General features: G+C 42.8%; 1 protein-coding gene across 1 annotated transcript in view; it reads left to right on the top strand.

Annotated features, from left to right (window-relative positions):
- The window catches only part of ryr2a (ryanodine receptor 2a (cardiac)), a gene marked incomplete at its 5' end in the record, with an annotated part of 316,463 nt that overhangs the window by 102,914 nt on the left and 188,363 nt on the right, over positions 1-25,186 (top strand). The window contains 7 exons of the mRNA XM_079492228.1: positions 2,416-2,436; positions 5,437-5,451; positions 8,855-8,929; positions 9,725-9,803; positions 15,243-15,355; positions 18,807-18,906; positions 21,475-21,571. Coding sequence (XP_079348354.1) covers positions 2,416-2,436; positions 5,437-5,451; positions 8,855-8,929; positions 9,725-9,803; positions 15,243-15,355; positions 18,807-18,906; positions 21,475-21,571 — 500 coding nt within the window. The remainder of the gene's footprint in view (positions 1-2,415; positions 2,437-5,436; positions 5,452-8,854; positions 8,930-9,724; positions 9,804-15,242; positions 15,356-18,806; positions 18,907-21,474; positions 21,572-25,186) is intronic.

The following is a 25,186-nucleotide window of genomic DNA, read 5'->3' as shown; positions in this document are numbered from 1 at the left end:
TTGCTGGCAAGATGGCTGCGGTCTGAATATGGCCAATTGTTTTTTTTCACCCACACAGTAATCCAGCCAATGCTGGCCTTGGCACACATGACACAATAACCGACCAAGATTGTGTGTGTGTGTGTGTGTGTGTGTGTGTGTGTGTGTGTGTGTGTGTGTGTGTGTGTGTGTGTGTGTGTGTGTGTGTGTGTGTGTGTGTGTGTGTGTGTGTGTGTGTGTGTGTGTGTGTGTGTGTGTGTGTGTGTGTGTGCGCGCGCGTGCGCGTGTGCGTGTAACCCAATATGTAGATACACTAATGATAGTACTGTTTCTTTAGGCTGACACTAAATATTGCATTTGCCAATCTGTGTTTCTGAGGACTCTGAAGTGGTGTGTCATTGTACACACTGTGACAGATCTTCCGGACGGCATGTTCACTGGACTGAATGTGTTTACTGTTTATTAAATCATCATCCAGCCATTACATGGCCTGCCAGACACTTGAGAGAAATTACAGAGCAGCAAACCTGTTTGCACGCACGCACGCACGCACGCACGCACGCACGCACGCACGCACACAAACATACATGTATGCACGCACGCACGCACGCACGCGCGCACACACGCACGCACGCACGCACACAAACATACATGTATGCACGCACGCACGCACGCACGCACGCACGCACACAAACATACATGTATGCACGCACGCACGCGCGCACGCACGCACGCACGCACGCACGCACGCACGCACACACACACCGAGGGACGATGGCTACAGTGCAAGAGGCTGGTTTTAAGCTATGGAGTATTTCATATTATTATAGAAATTATTACCTTTAAAGAAGTTTAGTTTTTCTTCTTTTCAGACTTACATCAATGCAATAACAGCTGTTAACCAGTGTTGACAACATTCTAGGTCACAAAATAAGAGTTTTTAACCTTTTGAACCATTTGGCCCGATGAGGTGTAGACCATCACCACACTATTTATTATTATTATTATTATTATTATTATTATTATTATTATTATTATTATTATCATTTTACTAACCATACACACTGTTCAGATCATGTATTGTAATACATGCATCTGTGTTCATCCAGCCAAGGGTCCTGCAAGGCTTCAGAGTCATAGGAATGGACAATTTGGGCAGCACAAATTGGAGGAGAAGTAATTACAAACATCAGATTTGATCATTTTAGGTGTGTTGGATGCTACTCTGGTCGTCAATGAGGGGCAATGAAAGCACAACACAACACAGTCACAGTGTATCGATACAATGCAGCATCATAGCCAGATCTGGTTCGTTTTTGTGCAAATAAAATGAACAGTTCCTGGTGTTGGAGATATAATATCATGCAGTTCTATTCCTATGGCTGCTTGTCCTTGTGTGTGAGAAACACCCTCCCTCACTCTCCTTTCCACCTGCCCAGAATAGTCCGATAAATAACATTCATTAGTCTGAGAATATTTAATAAGGCTGTTGTCCTTTAGCGGTGTGTGAAGTCTGCGTTATGCTAATTTGTTTCGTCGTACGATGCTGCTGCGTGCTGTAAATTGCCGATCGACAAGCTCACAATGCATTGCTTAACTCATTGACCGCCATGTAGTGGCGACTCAGAGTGGTGCAGAGCGCCACACATAGCGAGGATCTTAGATTGAAAGCCGTTTTGGCCGGAAAATCAGAGTCAGGGAGTAAAAATCCCCTATTTAACGGCTGTCGCAAATGTCATTTAATCCACCCAAAACATCGTTTTGAGAAATGAGGCGCTAATCTAGCTTGTTTTGACCCAAAAAGAAGAATCCGAGATATTAGCGTTGTCCCCATAGACCGCATAAGCTCAAAATACCGGAGTGTTATGAGTGCATACAGGACACAGTTGATCACCATAATCAATTGATATTAAAATAGGTGTGAAAAGGCGATCTCGGCGCCGATCGCCATTACAAAACAGGCGTGAAAAGGCGATCTCGGCGCCGAGCGCCATTACAAAACAGGCGTGAAAAGGCGATTCATTCGACCGAGTACAAATTAATCTGTATGCTGATTTGGGCTGATCAGATTCGTTGTTTGATCACAGTAGCAATGAAGAAAACTACAGCGTATGCCGTACGCTGTACAGTAATATTTTGAACTGTAGGTTTCTTCACTGCTTCTAATTTAATATATTCCAGTAACAAAATAGCCAATTAGCCATTGGTGTTGCTGCAATTTCCATTTTGAAAACAACAACACACAACATAAGCTCTTTCCTTCCCTTCCAATAAAGCATGACTATCAGTTTCCTCTTTTCATTTTACAGTTCTATAGTTCTATCTAATGAAATAGATGTTATTTTTGTTTTGTTTTTTGTTTGTTTGCTTGATATTTTGTTCTTCATAGAACGATTAAGTCAACTTATTTTCTCCTCCTTTCTCATTTCCACACAGCATGTAGATGTGGAAACATGGGTAGGTGTTCCTTTCTCCTCCACGTCTGTCATTGGCATTATGATCGCCATCTCAATGTTAATGTAGTCATACTGACATAAGCATCACATGAGCATTATCACCGCAAGTCTCTTTGTCTTTGTGTTTTCTGTGGCTACACTTGTGACTTCGGACAGCCATTGTCAGTGGTCTAATAATTATGCTAAATGTACATCACATTAGTTGTCGTAGAGATTGACAATTTTTGGAGCGCACTGCTTAGATATGTTTTAAGCCTGTTGAGTCATGCTGCAGCAATAAGCAAATTACAGTTTTCTTTGAAAGTATTGTATTCTTTCAAAGTTCCCTTGAATGGGTAGAAAACTAAAAAGACCCCTGGAACATGCAGTATGTTGTGGAGGGATTCAGGAGGTTTGTTTCACTGGCCTTCAGATTATATCCGCAAAGTTATTGTTTTACATTTAAGATTATTTTTAAGCTTCTGATGTGGTAAATCTTACAGGTTTCATTGTAGGCTTCATTAAAGGAAAATATCATCGGGTTTAAACCTAAATCCCTTTCTTCTGATGTGAGGAGATCAATAATATACTGTAGTGTGGCAAAAAAAGTAATAATTATCCTATGTCTTGGTCTTTTTTTTATATTGACGTTGTGAAACAGTGACGACAAACCTTTCGTTTCATGTCATCAAGTGTACCGAATGCACTGTACACCCGATGATGTGAAACGATGCATTTGATGTCATTGTTACGCAGAGAAATACACAGGAGACATACAGTGCACAGTATTATTGATCTCCTCACTTCAGAACCAAGCGATCTAGGTTGAACATCTGAAAAACAGTTTCCCTTTAAAGAAACATCTACCCTTTCCAAGGATTGGGGAAAGGCATCAGCTCCAACGTCACAGTCTCATGTTATATTTAGAAGTTTTATTAGTCTTGTTGAATGCAATCCTGTCTTCCCCACCAGGCTTCTAGGTTTCAACACACAGCACATTAACAACACTGCTTGCTTTTTTAAATATAGATCTTTACACTGCTTTTGAATCATGCCATTCTCTGTTATAGATCGCTCAATTCGAGCTGTGTCTTGGCTGGTAAATGATTTGCCGGATACAGACCAGTGCATTCAATGACACAGTGTCATGGTTTAAATGATGATGCAGTGCTACACTAATGCAGTGATGCTGTGCTACACTGAAGTGTCTTTATGGATGCAATTCGCCTGCAAGCTACAATAATGTGTGGTGCGTGCGTGCATGAGTGCGTACGTGCGTGTGTGTGTGTGCGCGCGTGTGTGTGCGTGTGTGTGCGACGTGCGTGTGCTTGTATTACTATATACTTGTGAGGAACCGAAGTGTCCACACAAGCATACAGTACAGTCAGTGTATAGTATAATTAGATAAATAGCGTGCGCGTGCTTGTGTGTCCATGCTGTGTGTGCATTGAACAGTATGTTGGGCTCCATGCAGTCGGCTGTAATGTTGCTGTTCCTTGTGGTTTGTTTGTGTGTCAGCGCTCTTACTGTTAGCATTCTACTTGTCCTCATCAGTTTGTGTGGATTCCCAGTTTGGGTGTCCCCAGTCAAACATCTCTCTCTGTTGAATGCAATGGAATGTATGTGACTGTCAATGTGTCACATTTGTCCTAATAGTGCAATGGTTCTCAAACTTTTCAATTTCAAGGTCTCCCCTTAACTCTGACGGTACACATATGGAACCAAATTAACCCATTAGTGTCCACTTGGTTCCATTTGTATGCTGTACTACTACTGTCAAGAGTTACAGACTTGTATCTGTCGATTTAGATCACCTAAAGGAACCCAGGGAGTCCCTGGACCCCACTTTGAGAACCACCGATATAGTGCATGGTTAACATACTGTACAAACCCACCTGGAGGCTAGGCTCCATTTGTACGCCGAACTAACACTCAAGACCTTTGATATGAATATGGAAATCATTCTGTTTGAAGTCTCACTGCCTGCAAAAGCAGAGTTTTCTGTGTCACAGCAGTCCTTACTCTTATACAATTTTGTCCCAGGCATACACAGTAGCACCATCCCCGAAGACTGTACTAATGGAACCAAATGGATCCGTACAGGTGCATCGGGTGCCATTTTGTACACTATCTGAGTGTACAGTTGGGTGCCACCGATATTGTCCCTTATCATTTGACCCATTTAGGCCTGACCTCAAAATTTTAAAAAATCCTTCTAAATCCTCCAGTTTTCTGAAATAAATATTTTCACGACTTTTCAAAAATAGCAGACCTACAAGCTCGTAGCGCGCCACTCGGTGGCGCGCTATGAGCTTGTAGATCTGCTATTTTTCAATAGCTAAATTATAACATAATGTTTAAAACACCAAAAGGGGTTCCCGCCCAAAATGGGTTAACTGTCCTTTTGCGCAGATCACGCAAACCTCAGCAAAAAGAAAAGGACTATCGATGGCCTCCAACTGTAGATTTGACTAAGTAGTTATTAATCTATTGTGAGTCAATACATGTTACTCTTATATTGTCTAGGGAAAATAACATGAAGAAAAGTTAAGAAGGCCTGCAACTATTGATTATTCTATCAATTTCTCTTTTCTTTTTTTCTACGTTTTTTTCAATGTTTTTACATTTTCTATATAGATATATATCAACAAATCACATTGTGACAAGTTGTGATCTGTTATATTCATTAAATCAATTAAATTGATTGTTTCAATCAAACATCGCACCCCTAATGTATATTTACCCATTTTGATTGGGTTCCGTTCGCTTTCTGCAAGCTGCAAATTAAATGCATCGGCGGTCTGGTGTTGTCTTTTAAATGTAGTTAGTAAATTAAAAGACAACTTGTAAGAAATCATAAATACAATAAATTAACATCCATCCAACTGTACTTTAAATATAACAAATTAGAAGCTTTTTTATCTTGTTTTTTTTTAATATTGGATATTAATTGCGTTGAGCTGATTGCATATTCTGTTCGTATTAATTTATTGTTCTATTTATGTTTCTGCCTCTCCGACAGAAATTCATGATGAAGGTAAGTGTATTTTATTCTCTCTCTCTCTCTCTCTCTCTCTCTCTCTCCCTCTCTCTCTCCCTCTCTCTCTCCCCCCCCCCCCCCCCCCCCCCCCCACACACACACACACTTTCTATCCACATCACTTTGTTTCTCTTTCTGGTGTCTGAAATACTGAGCTGTCTCCTCTTCTTACCAGTGCTAGTATTACTGCTGCTACGTTCTGCATACATAACATGTGACTCATCTGTCTGACTCGCTCTGCCTACATGCATTTGATCTCATTTGTTTGCACAGAGAACGGGCTATAGAAACACTACACCCACACCCTCTCAATTCTCAATTTGTCTTAATTCTTTACAGTTTTTTATACCTACTGTACCAGTTTCAAGCAACTCGGTAGTGAAACTATAGCACCGCTCCTTAAAATGGAGTCTCTAACTAACAGGTGCATGGGGTTTGAAAAGTGTGAGGGAAAGCAGAGCACAGATGACAGAGAGCGGGAAACAGCTTAAGTTTACAGCTGAAGGGAAAATATTTGGATTTAGTGTTCGGGAGGAGGAAAGCATGTGAAAGGAGGTATCATTTAATTTATGCCCAATGTCAACCTCGGTGACAAGGGTTTATAATGAGAGATAAGGGAGTACAGCCTGGCTGGGTGGTGGATGAGGAGAGAACTGGGCCTGTGTCTCTCAGATGAAAACACTATGCTGTGACATAGTGGAGCAGGTCTGCTGAGCTCCACTGAGTCTAATAATGAGACTCTATGATGGGATCCGATAGAGCCACAGGGCCGTGATGGGATATGGCTGCTGTTAGCGCAATGCTGCTGTTGCCGGGCAGCTGGAAACCTTGTATGGCCAAAAACATTTCCTTCTTATCATCGTTTACAAAGAAAATACCCTGAAAATAGCTGAGCTATCTCAATGTCTCGCAATGTGAGGCGTTGTGAACTTTTCGGCTATTTTCACAAATTTTGTATGACACTCTTATGTGATGAAATAGAGCTTCGAATTACGGAAAAACATAAAACGTTGAAATATAGAGATACTGTACAATGTTTCTGCTCCCCAACAGCAACAATAACCAAGTCTCTCCTCTCCGTTCGCTGATAATCTTATGTGACATGGTGATGTCGCTGAAGGTGAATTAGAAAAGTCTACTAATGTTGAATTCTGAATATGGTGATCATCAGACTATTCTGTTATGAATATTCCATTATATTACCATAAATATATGTGAATAGACTACCAGCCCCCTGGATGGTGATTGAATGGCTGTATGTGAATCTACTGGGAGGAGGACAATCGGACATAACACTTCCCAAAATGTTGTGTCTTGTCATGGAAATGTGTGGAATTGTCCAACATGCTCTCGACAGAATGCATTAGTTTTGTTAACTTTTTCAATATGTCCTCACAATACAAAGGACAGGATTCACATTAACCACTCAAACATTCTACTTCAGTTGACCGGGGTCCCCCAAGGGCCTTATGTCCGTCCACCAAATCTCTATCTATTATGACATGTCCAGAATAGGGATACTAGATTCTAAGAGCATATTTCTGAACACGGCCATTAAACTGCAGAAGCAAAGGGTTAACATGCTGGTCCCTCCCACTGCCGGTAGACGAGTATACCTTTCTGTTTTTGTTTTGATGTTTGTCATCTTATCATCATTATGACATCATTTTTCCTAGAAATTACTGTGTTCCATAAAATAATTGCATCCGTGAAGTGCCTGCAAGTCTCGCTCTCTCCCCCTCTGTCTCTCTCTCTTTCTCTCGCACGCACGCACGCACGCACGCACGCACGCACGCACGCACGCACGCACGCACGCACGCACGCATGCACGCACTCTTTCTCTCTCTTCTCTCTCTCTCTCTCTCTCTCTCTCTCTCTCTCTCTCTCTCTCTCCCTCTCCCTCTCTCTATGTGCACGCAGTTCAAAGTATTATTATTTTTCAGTTTGCACCGGGCAAATGTTAGTGAAATGTTCTCCCTCAACGAAGGCTTCGAGGTGTCGATCCAACACACTGAATAGTGATACTAGCTAGAGGCACAGACGCTATTCTATGACCCAAAATATGTGCAGGACTTTATACCACATATAACACCTGGTGTCCCTTTTCTGGAGCTCTAGAGCTATTTACTGAGAAGAGATTGGTGTAGAGGGAATAAAAGGGGTTGGATCAAGTATAGAGCCCAGGAGAACCCCAGTCAACTAAGTACTGTATACTGTAGGGTTTAAGACGTAAAGGTTCTTTTTTTTTCAAACCTTGGCACAAAAAGGTTTGAGAACCACTGGTTTAAGTGGTTAAAGGAGAATTCCATGCTAGAAGGCTTTCTTACCTTTACCAAAGAGGTCCAGGTGTTTTTTTGTGCAAAAACTCCTTATTGGCTATTTCCCCTACCATAAGCCCTCAATGAATTGCATTGAATTGAATGGGGCTATGGGGTGTTGTGCTAATTCGCTTATTTCCATCGAATTAAGTAGTAAAGTGTGCCGCTTGGGATATTATTTACATTATGAAGAGAGGATATATACAAAGAAATAATTCAATTCAATGCAATTCATTTAGGGCTTATGGTAGGGGAAATAGCCAATAAGGAGCTTTTGCACAAAATAACACCTGGACCTCTTTGGTGGGGACGTAACAACTACAAAGAAAGGTAAGAAAGCCTTTTAGTATGGAATTCTCCTTTAAGAACCAATAGAATAGAATAGAATAGAATTGTCCCAATATTTACCTTGGTTAATCAGTCCGGCTGTGGAGCTCAGGTGTTGCCATGATAATGTAATTGAAGTGCTTGGATCAGGAGGACTCAGAGGATAGATGTGTCCCAGTTGTTTCGCCGCAGCTAACTAATCTAGATGTAGTGTTAATTGATGGGACTAATGTGGATGAATCGCTGCGACTTTGTGGGCTAGCGTGTGTTTGTTAGACCCTGGTAAGGTCCCATTCTGCTTGTCACATCGTATTACTCTATCCATTTAGCATGGAGCTAGTGCACAAAAAGTTCATAGAAGTAGTTTTATTTTAATCCGCTAACAAACCTGTGGAGGACGTTTAATATGCATGTGTGCACATGCACACACGCATACACACCCACATACACCCATGCACACATACACTGTTGTGGGGTTGCAGCAGTGCAGCGAGCTTGTACAAGATGCGTGCGTCCTCTGCAGTGGTCAGCTCAGTATTGAATGGCTCCATTTGCAACCTTGCATGTTGCACAGTAAAATACCCAGTGTTCAATTAACTCCAAAGAGAACACTGGGGGTTTCACCGTGCACTGCAAGATGCTGTTTCTCTCTCTTTGTATTATTCAGTTACATTGTTTCTCTCTGTTTCTCCCTTCTCATTCTCTCTCTCTCTCTCTCTCTCTCTCTCTCTCGTTTTCTCTCACTCTTTTTTCAGACTGCCCAGGGAGGGGGCCATCGCACTTTACTGTACGGCCATGCCGTCTTGTTACGACACTCCTACAGTGGAATGGTCAGTCCAAACACACACATACTGTACACATGTACACACAGGTGCACACATTACATGCTTCGGCCAGATGGCTGCCCCAAAGATGGCCAATCTACAAAGCTCATATATCGGCCAGATTCTGCTCGTGACAGCTGAGTGAATTACGGCTGGTTCCATTCTTATATAAATTGGCACTGCTAACCGCACACTTACTAATTTGCTTCAATTGATGCTAATTTGCTCACACAAACATTGAAGACAAAAGTGAGGACACAAATTGTGATTGGCCGGAATGAGATTATGTATGATGATGTTTGATGATAAGAGCGCCCCTCGCTTCACACAGGTGTTATTTTTTTTTTAAAGAACATGTTGAAATTCTTTTGAAAAGATTTTGCTTTTTGAAAACGTTTTTAAATCTTTTGAAACAATAACTCAAACCATGGGTAAAACTAAAAGTGTTATTTTAACCCATTCTGGGCGGGAACCCCTTTTGGTGTTTTAAACATTATGTTATAATTTAGCTATTGAAAAATAGCAGATCTACAAGCTCATAGCGCGCCACCGAGTGGCGCGCTATGAACTTGTAGGTCTGCTATTTTTGAAAAATCGTTAAAATGTGCCTCAAATCTTTCAGAAAATTGTCATGATTTAGAAAACTTTTTTTTAACATTTCGACGTCAGGCCTGAATGGGTCAATTTACTTGCGACAAATGGCTCCTGCCGCGATGGTAGGGGAAACACCGGTGTAGACGAAGTGGTATATAGACCTTGTCCTGGTTCTTGTGTTTATTGCGTATGTGCTCCTCTGTGCAGTACCTGTGCTGTCTGTCTACCTCCCGCTCCTCCACTGACAAACTGGCCTTCGATGTGGGACTGCAGGAAGACACTACAGGTGGGACTTAACCCGCACTTCTTCTTTCATGGCAGCCATTTTGGGAAAAAGCATCGACGCGTCATAGAGAACCGAAGTCTCACATCACTACCACTAGAGGCCGCTATCCCCCTGGATCACATCAGAGTTATTATATTTCTATTGAAAATACCATAAGTTCATCTTAGATCGTGTCATATAAGAACTGTGTTCCACAAATCGGCCGTGATTTTAACTCATATAGATATGAAGCATCAATTGATGCTTCATCTACAAACACAGATGTTATCAAATTGAACTTAATATCATAAACGACACAGAGTCTATACCTGACAGAATCACTCGGCTGATTTGTTTATTTTTGGAACACAGTTCTTATATAATGCGATCTAAAAAAGTTTCCCCGATGGGATTTTCAATAGAAAAAATACTTACGCGACCCAGGGGTAGCGGGAGTGATGTCAGGACTTAAGTACTCTATTTTAGACAGACAGTTCTTTATAATATTAGACCCTCCATTATAGGTTGAAGATGTTTTAGCGCAGCACACAGTGATTCTTGTAATTAGTGTCTCCTCAACAATGTGGGCAAAAATAGAAATACAATAACATTCAAAATAGCATAGTTACTGTGTACATTTTTGGACAACTTCTCTAAAGATGAACTTATATTAAAATTGTCTTAAGGGCGAACTGGCACTGACAGGCTGGCGGACCACGTCGTCACGATCATGTCACTATGACTCAGATATAACCATATAAGTTGCTTCCAATGCAGCTATGCCCAAATATGGAATGTGCTGTCATGGCATCAGGCGCAAACAAATCAGTCAGCTCTATATATGGTCACAAAACCCACATCTTCACACTCCACCTTAGCCCGCAGCACTTGTCGTAGCACTTGCCCTAGCCTTGACGACCTTGCATGCGTATGCTAAAATTATGTAATTTAGATATATTATATTATGTAGACATAGCATTCTATAGTGTATACTTATAGTTTCATTGTTCAATAATCAAGATGTGATTGTTTTTTTTTCACTTTCCCCCGACCCAAGACTATAGTGCTGTTCTGTTGTAAACAGCCCCCAGACCCATTCCCAGAAAGAAAATAGCAAAGGTGGAGTTGAAAGGGGGAGAGAAATATAAAACTGCCTGTGAAGAGTAGCTGGCCCATTTGAAAATGATGACTGGATTGATGGATGGACTGCCGCCAGTGTGCAGTCAAAAAACATGTTTTCTAGTTACCTACAGAAGCCACATTTCCGCTACATTTAAGATGGTTAGGTTGTGCAACAAAGGAGAGAGAATCATGCCAGAGAAATTCACTGTTATATAAAATAAGAACACGCACGCACGCACGCACGCACGCACGCACGCACGCACACACAATACATAATATAGTCTATATGAAGAAGCTTTCCTCTTTTTCTATGTTCCCTATGCAAAGGTGGAGATATTACCAGTGCTGGTGCTTCAGAGGGAGAGGGAGAGGAACTGGCAGGTACAGAGTCAACAGTAGGACAAGTAATTGGTATAAGATGTAGTTATTTGCATTAATAAGTGTAGTATTTATTTATTCTTAGTAGTAGTAGTAGTCACCACCAGCCTGCAACAAGCGCCAACCTTTAGCTTCGCCTCGTTAGCATACCATGAGCACCAGTTGATATCTTGCATGGCTCGTCTTATGTATAGCTGTAATAATCAGCTTGGCACTACTTGTTATTGTCAAAGCTTTATTCCAGTAAGTGCTAATAGATGTGTTAAGTGCTAGTAAACTCCGAAAAAGAAAGTTGGGAAATGCTATTTCGATCGAAAGAAGGGAAGAAATAATCAACCAAAATAATGTTTCCGAACTTATTTTGAGGAGTTTTAGATGTGTTAAGTGCTAGTAGATTTCGCTGTGGCTTGCTGTGGTAGTGTAATGTCATGTTTCCAGCCCAAACATAAAAGTCATCCCAACCTTGGTTTATCAACCGCATATACTGTATGGGAAATGAAGACCGGAGCCCTAGATAAAATGTTAATCAACATTATGTGATTGCTATTTTACGATGTCAACTATTGAGGCTACTTGAATACCCAGGTATAGCCAGGCTGTGCTATACGCTTTGTTGTCCATGTCCAATTTCACAGAAATAGCTGCAAATCTGTGACAATGTCCAATGAAACATTTTCTATGCACTCAGTAGGTCTGTGCATAATCGGACCGATGTGAACACAACATTATAATTGCTTCCATTTTAAATGCTGGTCAAAGGAACTGACCTAAACGGTTTGTCAGTGTGCTTCTGTGGTTGTGTTGTGAATAATGTGCCTGCAGCTGTCTACAGTCTACACGCTTGTTTTGGTTAAAGTCTGTCTTAAGTTTTGGTTCACAACTTATACATTTGCTTGTGAAATGTTTCTTTGGTGTTTGTTTGGTGTGTGTTTGTGTGTGTAATTGTGTATACACATGTGTGCAGGGTGTGGTTATGGTGGCTTGGGAGAGTGTATGACTCATTGGGCTCCATTTTCGTCACCGCTAAACCCCTTATCCCTAAACTTCTTTGCCTTTTTTACTATTTAGAAAAATATTTTTGAATAGTTCAACTAGCCAATCTACATTGACACGTTGTGAGCTAGACTGGCCATTTTAACTATTAAATGTTTTGCAAAATAGTAAAAAAAGGCAAAGAAGTTTAGGGATAAGGGGTTTAGCGGTGACGAAAATGGAGCCCATTGACTCCTGGCCTGAATTATTATTGTGTCATGCTTTTACAACAGAGTGGCTCAGAGCCTCGAGCTACCTGAAGACCAAAAGTTAAATATCTCCAACTGCCAAGGGGGATCCCCCTTTAGGCTAGAGAGGTTAGTTAAGATGTTTGGCTTTAGTGTTCTTTACTGCGCAGCAGACCCAGGTTCGATCCCGGGCATTACATATTGTAAATTATATGAAGACTTCTTCTTGGGATGTGACATTCAGAGGTATTCACACGTGTGTCCACATTATATAGGGTAGTATGTATGTACGCACAATTACAAACAGTGGAAGACAGCCTTGATTTGTGTGCATACACAGGTGTACTAATGATGAATGCCACTTTATACTGTAGCTGTCCACTTGAGGTCACATCGCCAAGGACGCCTTCGAATGTGTGTTTGTCGAGTGAATTCTGTGTCCCTATATATGGACTGCTTTTTATCTCCCTCAGCTGCTGCTTTCTTTCTCATTGTTCTGTGTCCTCTGTCTACAAAGACAGACTGTCTGCTACTGTAGTAGTAATACAAACAAAGCCCAAACTAACTAACAACAAGAAGTACTACATGCCCTCGTACTGTACCTGACCTGCTTTTATGAAGATGAGATATAAATTACAGTATAAACAAAAGGACTGAATGAATAATGCTAGTGTGCTAGCAACAGTAAACCAGAGGCAGAGAGGGAACGCAGGCTAATAGGGTGACCGTTGTTAAACCGTATTTGGCCTTGTCGTCAGTATGCTGTTGTGTTACTATGTGTATCCATGCATCCAGGCCACTGTGGTGGTAATTGACCTGGCAGCCTGCAGTGACATCTGTATTTTATTTGCTATTCACTCTGTGTGCATACTGTACTGTAGTTGTATGTGTGTATGTGTGTGCACAGGTGTGTATTTTTCTGTGCACTTTGTAACCACGTTTCACAGACAAAGCCCAACGTGCACAACTGCAAGAATTCCAAGAGCGTGTAAGGCTTACACTCTCTTACACGCTTTACACTATAAGCGATTCCCACCGCAGCTGAGCTCGGGAGGATGGAGCTCTCATTTTAGCGTCCTGTGTATTGTACGTACAGTATAACTTTTGTTTTGTGTGGGGCGGTCATAGCTCTCCACCCCCTCTCCACCCAGTCTTTGGATGTCCCTGAGAAAAACACTTAAAGGGGAAAACCACCCATTTTCAACATTTTACTATGTCATTAATATACCTTAGAGCTATTTTATTTAAATAATAAAAAAGTCCCCCCATTCTGTGTTTCCTAGAACTGAAATTATGAAAAAAATCATTAACATGGTGAAACACATCTTGATGACATCATCAAGATGTGTTTCACCAGGGTAATGATTTTTTTCAGACCTCTAGTTCTAGGAAACACAGAATGGGGGAACTTTTTTATTATTTCCACACAACAGCTCTAAGGTACATTAATGACATAGTAAAATGTTGAAAATGAGTGGAATGCCCCTTTAACCCTCTGCTCCGAGTAATTAGCAGGAGTATGCCGAGGACAAATTTCAACTACGTCCAAATTTACCGTCACAAATATCCCCAAACAACTGAAAAATATTATCGTATTGTTTGGAAATCACTTGACAACAAAGCAGGCCCGGGCGACAGCAAGGCCTTGAGGGTGATGAGGGCGAGCCCAAACGAGCTACTATGGCGAGTGACCCTGGTGGACAAAATAGGTTATCATGTGAACCACAATGAGCCATATGTGGGTGGGACTCGCTTCTGTGCAGTACAAGTAGAATTGTTCCCGATACCGATTCCAGTATCGGAAAAGCTGCCGATACTGCCCTAAATGCTGTTATCGCCATCAGTGAGTATGGCAGTCTATGCCATTCCCATACCACGTAATTTATCACATGATATTACTGTATGTCATACAGTAATCATCAATTATTTATTTTGGATTTTGAATTGCTTCCGTTGATGTTGCAGTACTGTTTTATATTAACCCATTTTGGGCGGGAACCCCTTTTGGTGTTTTAAACATTGTTATAATTTAGCTATTGCAAAATAGCAGATCTACAAGCTCATAGCGCGCCACCGAGTGGCGCGCTACGAGCTTGTAGGTCTGCTATTTTTGAAAAATCGTGAAAATATTTATTTCAGAAAACTGGAGGATTTAGAATAATTATTTAAAATTTTGAGGTCAGGCCTAAATGGGTTAATCTGTGTTTATTCCTAGATCAGTGGTTCTCAACCCTTTTCATTTCAAGGACCCTCAACTCTGAGTGTGTACAAATCACAGGTCCATTTGGTTCCATTTGTACGATCTCAATCTGTAAGGGTACATTTGTAACCCCCTCAAGGAACCCTGAGAGTCCTTGGACCCTACATTGAGAACCACTGTCTTAAGACTTTCTTTGAATTACAAACTGTTCGGTACTCTGTATCGACCGATAGGCAAGTTATGGGTATCGGAATCGGTATCGGCAGCAAAAAACGGTTTCATCTCTACTGTAATTACAAGAGCAGTAATTCAAGGTTCAAAGACTGTATTCATCTATTCGTCATTCCAGTGATTGGTTGATATCAATAAAGCATTTCAATGTGTGTGTGTGTGTGTGTGTGTGTGTGTGTGTGTGTGTGTGTGTGTGTGTGTGTGTGTGTGTGTGTGTGTGTGTGTGTGTGTGTGTGTGTGTGTGTGTGTGTGTGTGTGTGTGTGTGTGTGTGTGTGTGTGTGTGTGTGTGTGTGTGTGTGCGCACGTAGGCGAGGCATGCTGGTGGACCATTCACCCAGCATCGAAGCAGCGATCCGAGGGAGAGAAGGTCAGAGTGGGAGATGACCTCATCCTTGTCAGTGTCTCCTCAGAACGATACCTGGTCAGTACTGTGTGTGTGCGTCATTTGTTGTGGAATGTTTGTTGGTGGTTTTGTTGGATCTGTCACGTGAACACATCTCCATCTGGAGAGAGAGACAGACGAGAGGCAGATAGGCAATATTACGGACAGACATACAGAAGTTGTACAATGTTCAACTTCGTGCACAGTTCGGGTGGCCAAGTCATAGACCGTCACGTATGTGGAGAATGCAGAAGTGCCGTTTTCACCTGGTCATTGTGGCCGTGATACGGCCACAATGACCAGTTTACAACCGCCCACAGCTTTAGTTTCCCACAGCGGGGCCAGCTTTTGCACTTTCCCATTCCGTAATAGATGGAGTGATTGCGGTGAGCATGGAAAGATCACGGTCAGTGGCCAAAGACACATTGCTGTCTGCCTTCGTTCAAAATGTACGCTTCGTGTGTGTGTGTGTCTCACTCGGACACAGAGAAACAACAACAACAACATGGACTCGTGGCGTTAGACGTGAGCGCACAAGCTTCTGGTAAACATACGGTCAGACGGACAGTCAGAGAAACAGACGGATGGTTGCCGTTTGCGTGCGTACAGTACAATTACAACGATTGATCCAAGTTTAAAAGAATAAATCATGCGCAGGGATGTCGGTGACGATTTGGTTCCCCCCCTCCCGACGAGAGAGCTGCGTTATCTTATGCTTGGAAAATCGGTTACTTTTGCCTTTTGCGAGGACGCACGGCGCACGCATGGGCGTGCGTTATTACGTAGCCGCGTTATTATGAGGGTCGGCTAGGCACTTTTTGGCACATTTTGTTGCCCCCCTCGGCGTGTTGCCCCCCTCGGTGTGTTGCCCCCCTCGGTGTGTTGCCCTACTCGCAGTGCGTATTGCACGTATACGTAGCGACGGCGCTGCATACAGCAATGGCAGCTTGGATCCATTGGAACAAAGGTTCTCTTTTCATTTCCTGAAAAGTAATGTAGTTGAACGTACAAGGTTTCCGCCGAACGTGTGTGTGTGTGTGTGTGTGTGTGTGTGTGTGTGTGTGTGTGTGTGTGTGTGTGTGTGTGTGTGTGTGTGTGTGTGTGTGTGTGTGTGTGTGTGTGTGTGTGTGTGTGTGTGTGTGTGTGTGTGTGTGTGTGTGTGTGTGTGTGTGTGTGTGTGCGCGCGTGTCTTTTCCTATTTACAGCTTAATGAAACCCAGTGCGTGCCAACGGTGCCATGAATCTTTGTCTCTGTCTTTTTTTTTTAAAGGAAGCCTGAACTGTTTATCTTTAATTGGTTTTTCTTATGGTCGTTCTTGGTCATTTTGTTTTTACTGACCAAGTGCGACAACTTCATACTGAGCGTTGCCACCACCAAGCTCTGTACTATAACATGATTAATGGTCTTGATATTGAACCAGCTACAGTACCTTGTTCTATACGTGGTCTCCTCTCTTTCCCTCCACTGTTTTCAGTCCTTTTTAGTCGATTAATCTCTCTCTGTCTCTGTCCTTGGAGCATCTATCCCAGTGATTCTCAACCTGTGGGTCGGGATCCCGAGTGCAGGGTCCCCACATGATTTGGGGGGGGGGGGGGGTCCCCAGATGACCGTGAAGTGACGAGATTTTAAGACATTCTTAAATCACAACAACAACAAACAAACAAACCAAAGAAAACATTATTACTAAAAACCTGGTCAATAATAATAAAAGAAAGAGGCAAAAGTGAAAATAGCTGATCTGAAAATAGCTTATCTAAAATGTCAAAGCGCCTCTTTGGCAAATATGATTACTTTGGAGGGTCGCAGCCTGAAAAGGTTGTGAACCACTATGGGGGACCACTATTGCAAGTGGTCCCCCAAATAAATAAACCATACGATTTTATTGATGTAAAATTAATGTTAAAAAAGTAATGCAAGTCATGGTCATGGTATTTGTTCTTTAAAACCTTTTTTAAAGGTCATACCGATAAATAGAAACTTAAAGTATACTACGTTAGTTAGTTTCATTGATCCCAACGGGAACGCGTCAATCCATTGATTGATCATTAAAACAAACATGCTCTGAAAATGTATCCTCTGACCACTAAGTGTGGCAGCCTGTCAGCTGCCGTGTTGGTCAGATGGGTGGGCCGCCAACGAGGGCCCTTATCCAGAAAAGGTTGGGAACACCGGAACAGGCGCTGATCCTATGATATAATAATGTCAGTCTTCATGTAGCACAGTGGTTCTCAAACGTATTCATGACAAGGACCCCCCAAATGACATGTGTATTTGGATGTGGACCCCCAGAATATTTTGTACTTGTTTTTCAGTCAGTCACACACAAGAAAAAAAAGTGCAGTAGATCAACTATTTTCAAATAGCTGAGGTACGTACTGTATATAGGATTAAAGTGGATAAACAGATTTCGATTGTACTGTATATTAACTCATTTTGCTGTGGACTGCCAGGAAACCCCTCAAGGACACCTGGGGGTCCCTGGACCCCACTTTGAGAACCACTGATCTGTCCTATGGTAACGGCAGTCTACATGTATATCTGTGTCCATGTTGTGGCATCTAGGACGTTTGTTCCCAAACCTTTTAGCCTGTGACCCAAAAGAGAAAGTAGATGTTTGCCCCGGGACCCAAACTAGCGAAAATAGCCGATCTACAAGCTCACTTGTATATCGGCTATTTTCCCTACTTCTTAAAATTTTGTTTGCCTACTGAAAAAATCATAGAATTTTGTTTTGAATTCATGAAAGGTTGTGCATTTTTGGGAATATTTAAAAACAAAATGTAGGAGTCAAAAAATAAAGGGACCCATAAAAATGGTTCCGTGACTGGGTCCCGACCCAGTTTTGGGGGAAACGGTGATCTAGGCTATCCTATGCTAATGGCAGTCTACATGTATATCTGTGTCCATGTTACAGCATCTATCCTATGGTAATGGCAGTCTACATGTATATCTGTGTCCATGTTATAGCATCTATCCTATGGTAATGGCAGTCTACATGTATATCTGTGTCCATGTTACAGCATCTATCCTATGGTAATGGCAGTCTACATGTATATCTGTGTCCATGTTACAGCATCTATCCTATGGTAATGGCAGTCTACATGTATATCTGTGTCCATGTTATAGCATCTATCCTATGGTAATGGCAGTCTACATGTATATCTGTGTCCATGTTATAGCATCTATCCTATGGTAATGGCAGTCTACATGTATATCTGTGTCCATGTTGTAGCATCTATCCTATGGTAATGGCAGTCTACATGTATATCTGTGTCCATGTTACAGCATATATCCTATGGTAATGGCAGTCTATCTGTGTCCTTGTTATACCATCTATCCTATGGTAATGGCAGTCTACATGTATATCTGTGTCCATGTTATAGCATCTATCCTATGGTAATGGCAGTCTACATGTATATCTGTGTCCATGTTATAGCATCTATCCTATGGTAATGGCAGTCTACATGTATATCTGTGTCCATGTTACAGCATCTATCCTATGGTAATGGCAGTCTACATGTGGACGCAGCCTTCCAACAGACACTATGGAGCGTGGCTCCCATCTGCTCCGGCAGTGAATCTGCACAAGGTATACAGTTCTATTCTATTTCGTTCTATAGCTGTATGTTCCATTCTGTTCTGTCAATTCTATTCTGGTGTATGCACGCACGCACGCACGCACGCACGCACGCACGCACGCACGCACGCACGCACGCACGCACGCACGCACGCACGCACGCACGCGCGCGCGCGCGCACGCGCGCACGCGCACACACACACACACACACACACACACACACACACACACACACACACACACACACACACACAGTATGCCGGATATTAACCCATTGATGCCTGAGGCCGAATCTGGGAACGCCTTCTAGGGCCTGACCTAAGGTTTCTAAAAACATTCAAATTCTGATGAATTATCTTTTAAATAGTTATGTTGCTACATGTATAGCAATAGCTGATGAGACGCAGAGAGCGCGCCGGCATCAAGGGTAGAACAACGTATACGTTGCATCAGGCATCAATGGGTTAAGACAGCAGTGTTAATAGATAGAGGCATCCCCGGAACACTGATATAGGGTCGTAAGCAAACACAATGTGAAACCACTCACACACACACACAGGGCTGAGGGAAGTAGGGGTGCTGGGGGGGCTGTAGCACCCCCTCCCCCCAGGCACAGCCCCCCCTCGAACAGGAGGGGAAGAAAAAAAAAAGATAAATAAATATGCTGTATCACAGTATTGGCACCTTATCCTGGTTAATTGCCTGTGTCAGTTCGTTCATATAACTTGCGTGTGGAGAGGGAAAGTAAAGGCCACGTTTGCGAGTGAAAATGCGCTAAAATGCGCGTGCATGATGCGCGTGCACGCGCCCCCTACTAGACGCTCAGCCCCTGCGAGTGTAAAGTACTTCCCACGGGCCTGCACACACACACGCGCGTGCACACACACAGACACACACACACGCACACACGCACACACACACGCACACACACACACGCACACACAAAGGGCTGTTCATTTTCTCTACAGAATTACATTCACACAGCAGAGTGTATTACTGTTCACTGTGAGGGGACACCATGCCTTGTGACAGGCAGGAAGTGAGAAATGACAAGGTGACATGATTAATGGATGTTTACCTCCTCCTCCACTACACACGACACTCTCTCTCTCTCTCTCTCTCTCTCTCTCTCTCTCCTCCTCTCTCTCTCTCTCTCTCTCTCTCTCTCTCTCTCTCTCACACTGTCATCCCGCCCTGCCTTTCATCCTGTCAGCGTGTGTCACTCTTCTCTCGGGCCTCATATCCACTTCCTCTCCATCTCCATCTGGCTACCGAGCCCATTTTCTCCCACCCCTATTTCTCTTTCATCTCTTCCGCTTATATGTTTGACCTCTCTCTTGAGGGCTAGCCTCACGTAGCGATACTGCGTGGATATTAGTCTCGTCCCTCTCAGTGTTAGATTTTTTTTCCCGCAATGTCCCGCCCCATATTTGAATACTGGGCCCTAATTGATTATAGTCTGGTTCCAGACTAATCTTGTTGGGCGTCACATGTACCCCACTGTGCCAAAACGAGAATTGCGAGATTTGCACTTCCTGGTTGCCCACAAGGTTAATTAAATAAGGTTAGGAAGCGAAGACCGTACGGTGGACTCCATGTTGCTCCATGGAAGGAAAGAAACATGCGCAATTGAGACCAAGGAAGCTGAACGCGGAAGTGTTGGCTGCATATAGCCCATTGCGCATGTTTCTTTCCTTCCATTGAGCAACATGGAGTCCACCGTACGGTCTTTGCTCCCTAACCTTATTTAATTAACCTTGGTTGCCCAGGATCTCTTCTTCTTCTTTGGTATTTCACTGGCCTCAAAATCCCACCTGTCACGGGAGGGAATGTGTTAATCTGCCTTGGGGCAATATGCATTGCAAATGAAGGCTGGCTACGCAAGGCTAGGCTTGAGCCCCTGCCCTTTTCCCCGTCTCTGTAAAAAAAAAAAAAAATCCCTCTCCAGACCATGAATGCAGTATTTACTGAAATGCAAATGCCCCCTTAGTTACCATACCTGAAGGCAGCATTCAGGAGAATTGCCTTTTTTCCGAACTCTCCTGAACTTGAACACAACACATTATTCGTTGAAAGAATTTGCCCCCTGTGTAGAAATCCATGTCGTATGCCGCATCTCCAGTATATAGCTAAAGAGTGCGGGGTCGTGCCCTGAAAATAGCTGATGCGATGTGAGCTTTTGACAAAAGTGCTTTTTTTAGGGAATTTTTGCCCCTGCCTCTCAAACATTCTCTGCACGTTCTCGCTCTCCCTCTCTGTCTGTTTCTCTTTCCTCACCTCACTCTCTCCCTATGCCATATTATCTTTTCCCTTTCATCACTTCTGTCCCCTCTGTCTCTCTCCCCCAACTGCCTGCCTGGGGTCAGAAGCATTTGCACTTTGCAGTGACACTGGCATGGGTCACTTTACAGCTTTTACATACACATAGACATACTGTACATGTAAATAAGATGTGCACCTTACATGCTAGGACTCAGGACCAAATGAAATATTATCTTAATATTGCTTCTATTCTTTGATTATTATTTCTCTCTCTCTCTCTCTCTCTCTCTCCCCCCCACCCCATCTCGTGACCGACAGGTTATCTGATTGGAGGAGACGTATTGCGACTTCTTCACGGGCACATGGACGAGTGTCTGACCGTTCCGTCTGGGGAGCACGGAGAGGAGCAAAGGAGGTCAGTGGAGATCTGAGACTAGTTGATTGATTGATTGATTGATTGCTTGGGCAATAGATAACACGGACAAGACTGAAGAAATTAGTCAGTTAAATACACATTAATAACAGTAATAACCATTTGGTCCACTCCTTTTTTTTCCCCTCTACACAAATGTCTTTGCCGAAAATAGGCAATCTACAAGCTCACAATGCACTTGTGATTGCCTATTTTTGCAGACTGTTCTCCTGTTATGACAGAGAGAGAGAGAGAGAGAGAGAGAGAGAGAGAGAGAGAGAGAGAGAGAGAGAGAGAGAGAGGAGAGAGAGAGAGAGAGAGAGAGAGGAGAGAGAGAGAGAGAGAGAGAGAGGAGGAGAGAGAGGAGAGAGAGAGAGAGGAGAGAGAGAGAGAGAGAGGAGAGAGAGAGAGAGAGGAGAGAGAGAGAGAGAGAGAGAGAGAGAGAGAGAGAGAGAGAGAGAGAGAGAGAGAGAGAGGAGAGAGATGTTGAGACTTGATGCTGAGGAGACAGACGGAGCATGAGGGTTAATATGGAAGCGGTGGTGCTGTGAATGGATTGGCCCTGGTGGTCAAACAGCCAATCAGCATTTCATTTAAAAGAAGGTCTTAGTTCAACTGGGGGACATTTGAACTCTGTGGGGGAATGGTGATTGGTTGTACCACAACTGTCCTCCACGCGTTGCTTCTGTATCTATTCAGGGATTTTTGTTTGTTTTTAATTTTTTTACTGCATTGTTTACTGCATGCGAGATGTCTATAAAATAGCCTATCTACGTGTGTGTGTGTGTGTGTGTGTGTGTGTGTGTGTGTGTGTGTGTGCGTGTGTGTGTGCGTGCGATGTGCGCGCGGACGCGCGTGCGTGTTTCTATGTCCACGGGGTGTCAGCTGAGTGTGAGGTGTAAACACCATGGATCTTCTTCAGTGTGATTGTTCAACAGCACAGCGTGGCAGAAAGGACAGAGCAGCACACCACACATAGGACATCAGATTACTGTGTTCTCCTTCAAAGTCACGCCAACAAAACCTCTTTTTACCTCAAAGTCACGTCTGCAATGAGAAGCGAGACATTTGACTTCTTATTCTGAATAGCATTCATACATTCTAAATGATGTTTCAAATACCTCAATTTGTGTAGTCTGTGTAGTTTTACATAATACAAAATATCTGAAGAATTTGACATTTTTTAAAGGCTAGTGAGTTGTGACATCCTTTCACATTTACATATTGATGGCTCATATTTCAGATGTAGAATGAGTTCTTGTGTTATTATTAATGAAGTTTCTCTCTACTCCATAACAGATATCATGTATCAAACTATCCAAAACTAAAGGCCACACATTTTTCCAGTATCTGTTTCTCTGGTCAACAGAAGGCTGAACAATGAGTTGGTTTTCTTTTTAAACATTTTCCAAAACAGTTTTGATGCATTTGATCTACTGAAATAGCTTGTAGATCAACTATTTCTTGCTATTTGTTGCAGTGTTCATTTTGTTGACTAAGAGAGATACACCGTATGCAGCAAAGGTCATCATCATGAACGGGACTCGAACACGCGACGCGCTGTCAGGCCAGAGCCTACTGTATATGTGGCATGCGCTTTAGTCTAAGGAGGAAAGGGCGCACACCAGTGTTGGTGAGGTGCTGGCCTAAGGCAGTAAATAAGTAAAAATGAGAAAAGGCCGCACACACGTAGCCACGATGCTGTATATTTATTGAAATAAACCAACGTTTCGACCTTTCGGCCTTCTTCAGGGAATGATTCATTCCCTGAAGAAGGCCGAAAGGTCGAAACGTTGGTTTCTTTTCAATAAATATACAGCATCGTGGCTACGTGTGTGCGGCCTTTTCTTATTTTATGCGCCTTAGTCTAGTCTATATTTAGACTAGACTAAGACTAAACAAATTCAGATGACTAAATAGGACTAAAACTAACTGTGTTATTCAAAAGACTAAGACTAAATCAGAATTTGCTGTAAAAATGAACACTGATTCATTGAACAGAAAGTATATGAGGCTTACAGTAAGTATATGAGGCTTAAATGACTCAGTTGTAGACACATACTGTTGCACATTCCCTAGGCTTTCTGGCTTCTTATTCAAATACCCTCCACCCTCCTGCCCTCCAGCCCCTCCCCAACCGCTTCCTAATTCATGACTAAAGTCACCTTTATATTCTGAAACTTTTTGCTCGCTCTATCTAGCTCTTGCAGTGATTCCTCCCCCTTTGATCTAGGCCATTATTTTACAGGCCTGTTCCTGATTCCTGAATTCCAACCCCTCCTCCCGGGTATTAGTGTTATCCTCCTATCCTACAGGAGAAGTAGAGGAGGCCTGCATGTGGCCCTCAGGGACGGGCTCCTGAAGACAGAATGAGCTCTCCTCTGTAGCCACGCACAGCAGAGACACATCCCATAAGTTGGATTGGAGGACTATTAATAATTACAGTTTTCAACCCACTCTCCGAGGAGGAGACAATCATGTGATTACAATCACATGATTGGACACCGTGATTACAATCACGGTGTCCTCCTTACGCCACTGCTCCGTTGTTTTAGTTGGTGTGTATGTAACACGTCAGACGTGCGTGTGTGTATGCGCTCGTGCCTGAATGTGTGTACCTGCGTTCGCCTTTCCGTAGTGTGTTAACTACCTTATTTTTAGTCATTTCATACATGGAGAGCAGAAGAGTAAGTCCTCAATGTTAATTTAACTCAGAGAGAGAATTTGCGGCGTTACCCTCAAGAGTCCTTTCTAATAATAACTTTTTTGGTCTGTCATAGTGGCTGAGTGTACGTAGTGAATGCGTGCGTGTGACTGCGTGTTCTCTCAGAATTGAGCATAGACATATTTTCCCTCTAATGATGCAACAATCCAACCTTTTTTACCTGGTGTTGAAGCCGTCAGTTCTTTTGCAAACAGATGAAAGAAAATCACCTCAACATCACTTCACGCTACAGTATAAGAGAAACAAAAAAAACATCCCCTTTTCTGTAGAGAACTCAAATGCTCGGGGAGGAGACTTCCTCATGCAACACACAGCTCGGGTTGTCTGTATGCTTCAGGTACTACCAGGCAAGCAGCTCATATAAACCCTAAGTATGTCACTTTGACTTTTTCCATGTTTTAAGACTGTCCTCAATAGAGAGGGCTGCACAAGCCTCTTGTGCCTTAAACAACCAACTTGCCCTGCAGTAGTGGAGGCCAGACGTCCTTGTGACAATGCAGGGCAGCAGCAGCCGTATGTCCCACTGCGATGAAGGCTTCCACTTAACTTTCCTGGAATGCAGGGACCATGATCTTGCTGTTCTACCTGGCGTTCTAATTAGTTTTTGCATTATATTTACTACGCTGGACACCGGCCTATAGTCGGGAATGATGCAATTAAGGAACGATGTGAGTTGGAAATACTATGTACATGCCACAGCCCCACCCAGTTATGAAATACATATTGGTCTTTCTGTATGTCTGTTGTCTGTCTGTTATGCCCATATATGGAGATTTCTATGCCCATATTTATGCGTCTATACAGTATGTCAGGCATTCCCAAATATCAATTTTTGGCCAGTTTATGACATCAGTACTATGACATCACAGTGACTACTGACTATATAGTACTAC

This window comes from Electrona antarctica, assembly GCF_951216825.1.
Source record: "Electrona antarctica genome assembly, chromosome: 22".
Lineage (NCBI taxonomy): Eukaryota > Metazoa > Chordata > Actinopteri > Myctophiformes > Myctophidae > Electrona > Electrona antarctica.
This window is presented reverse-complemented; position numbering and strand designations above follow the sequence as displayed.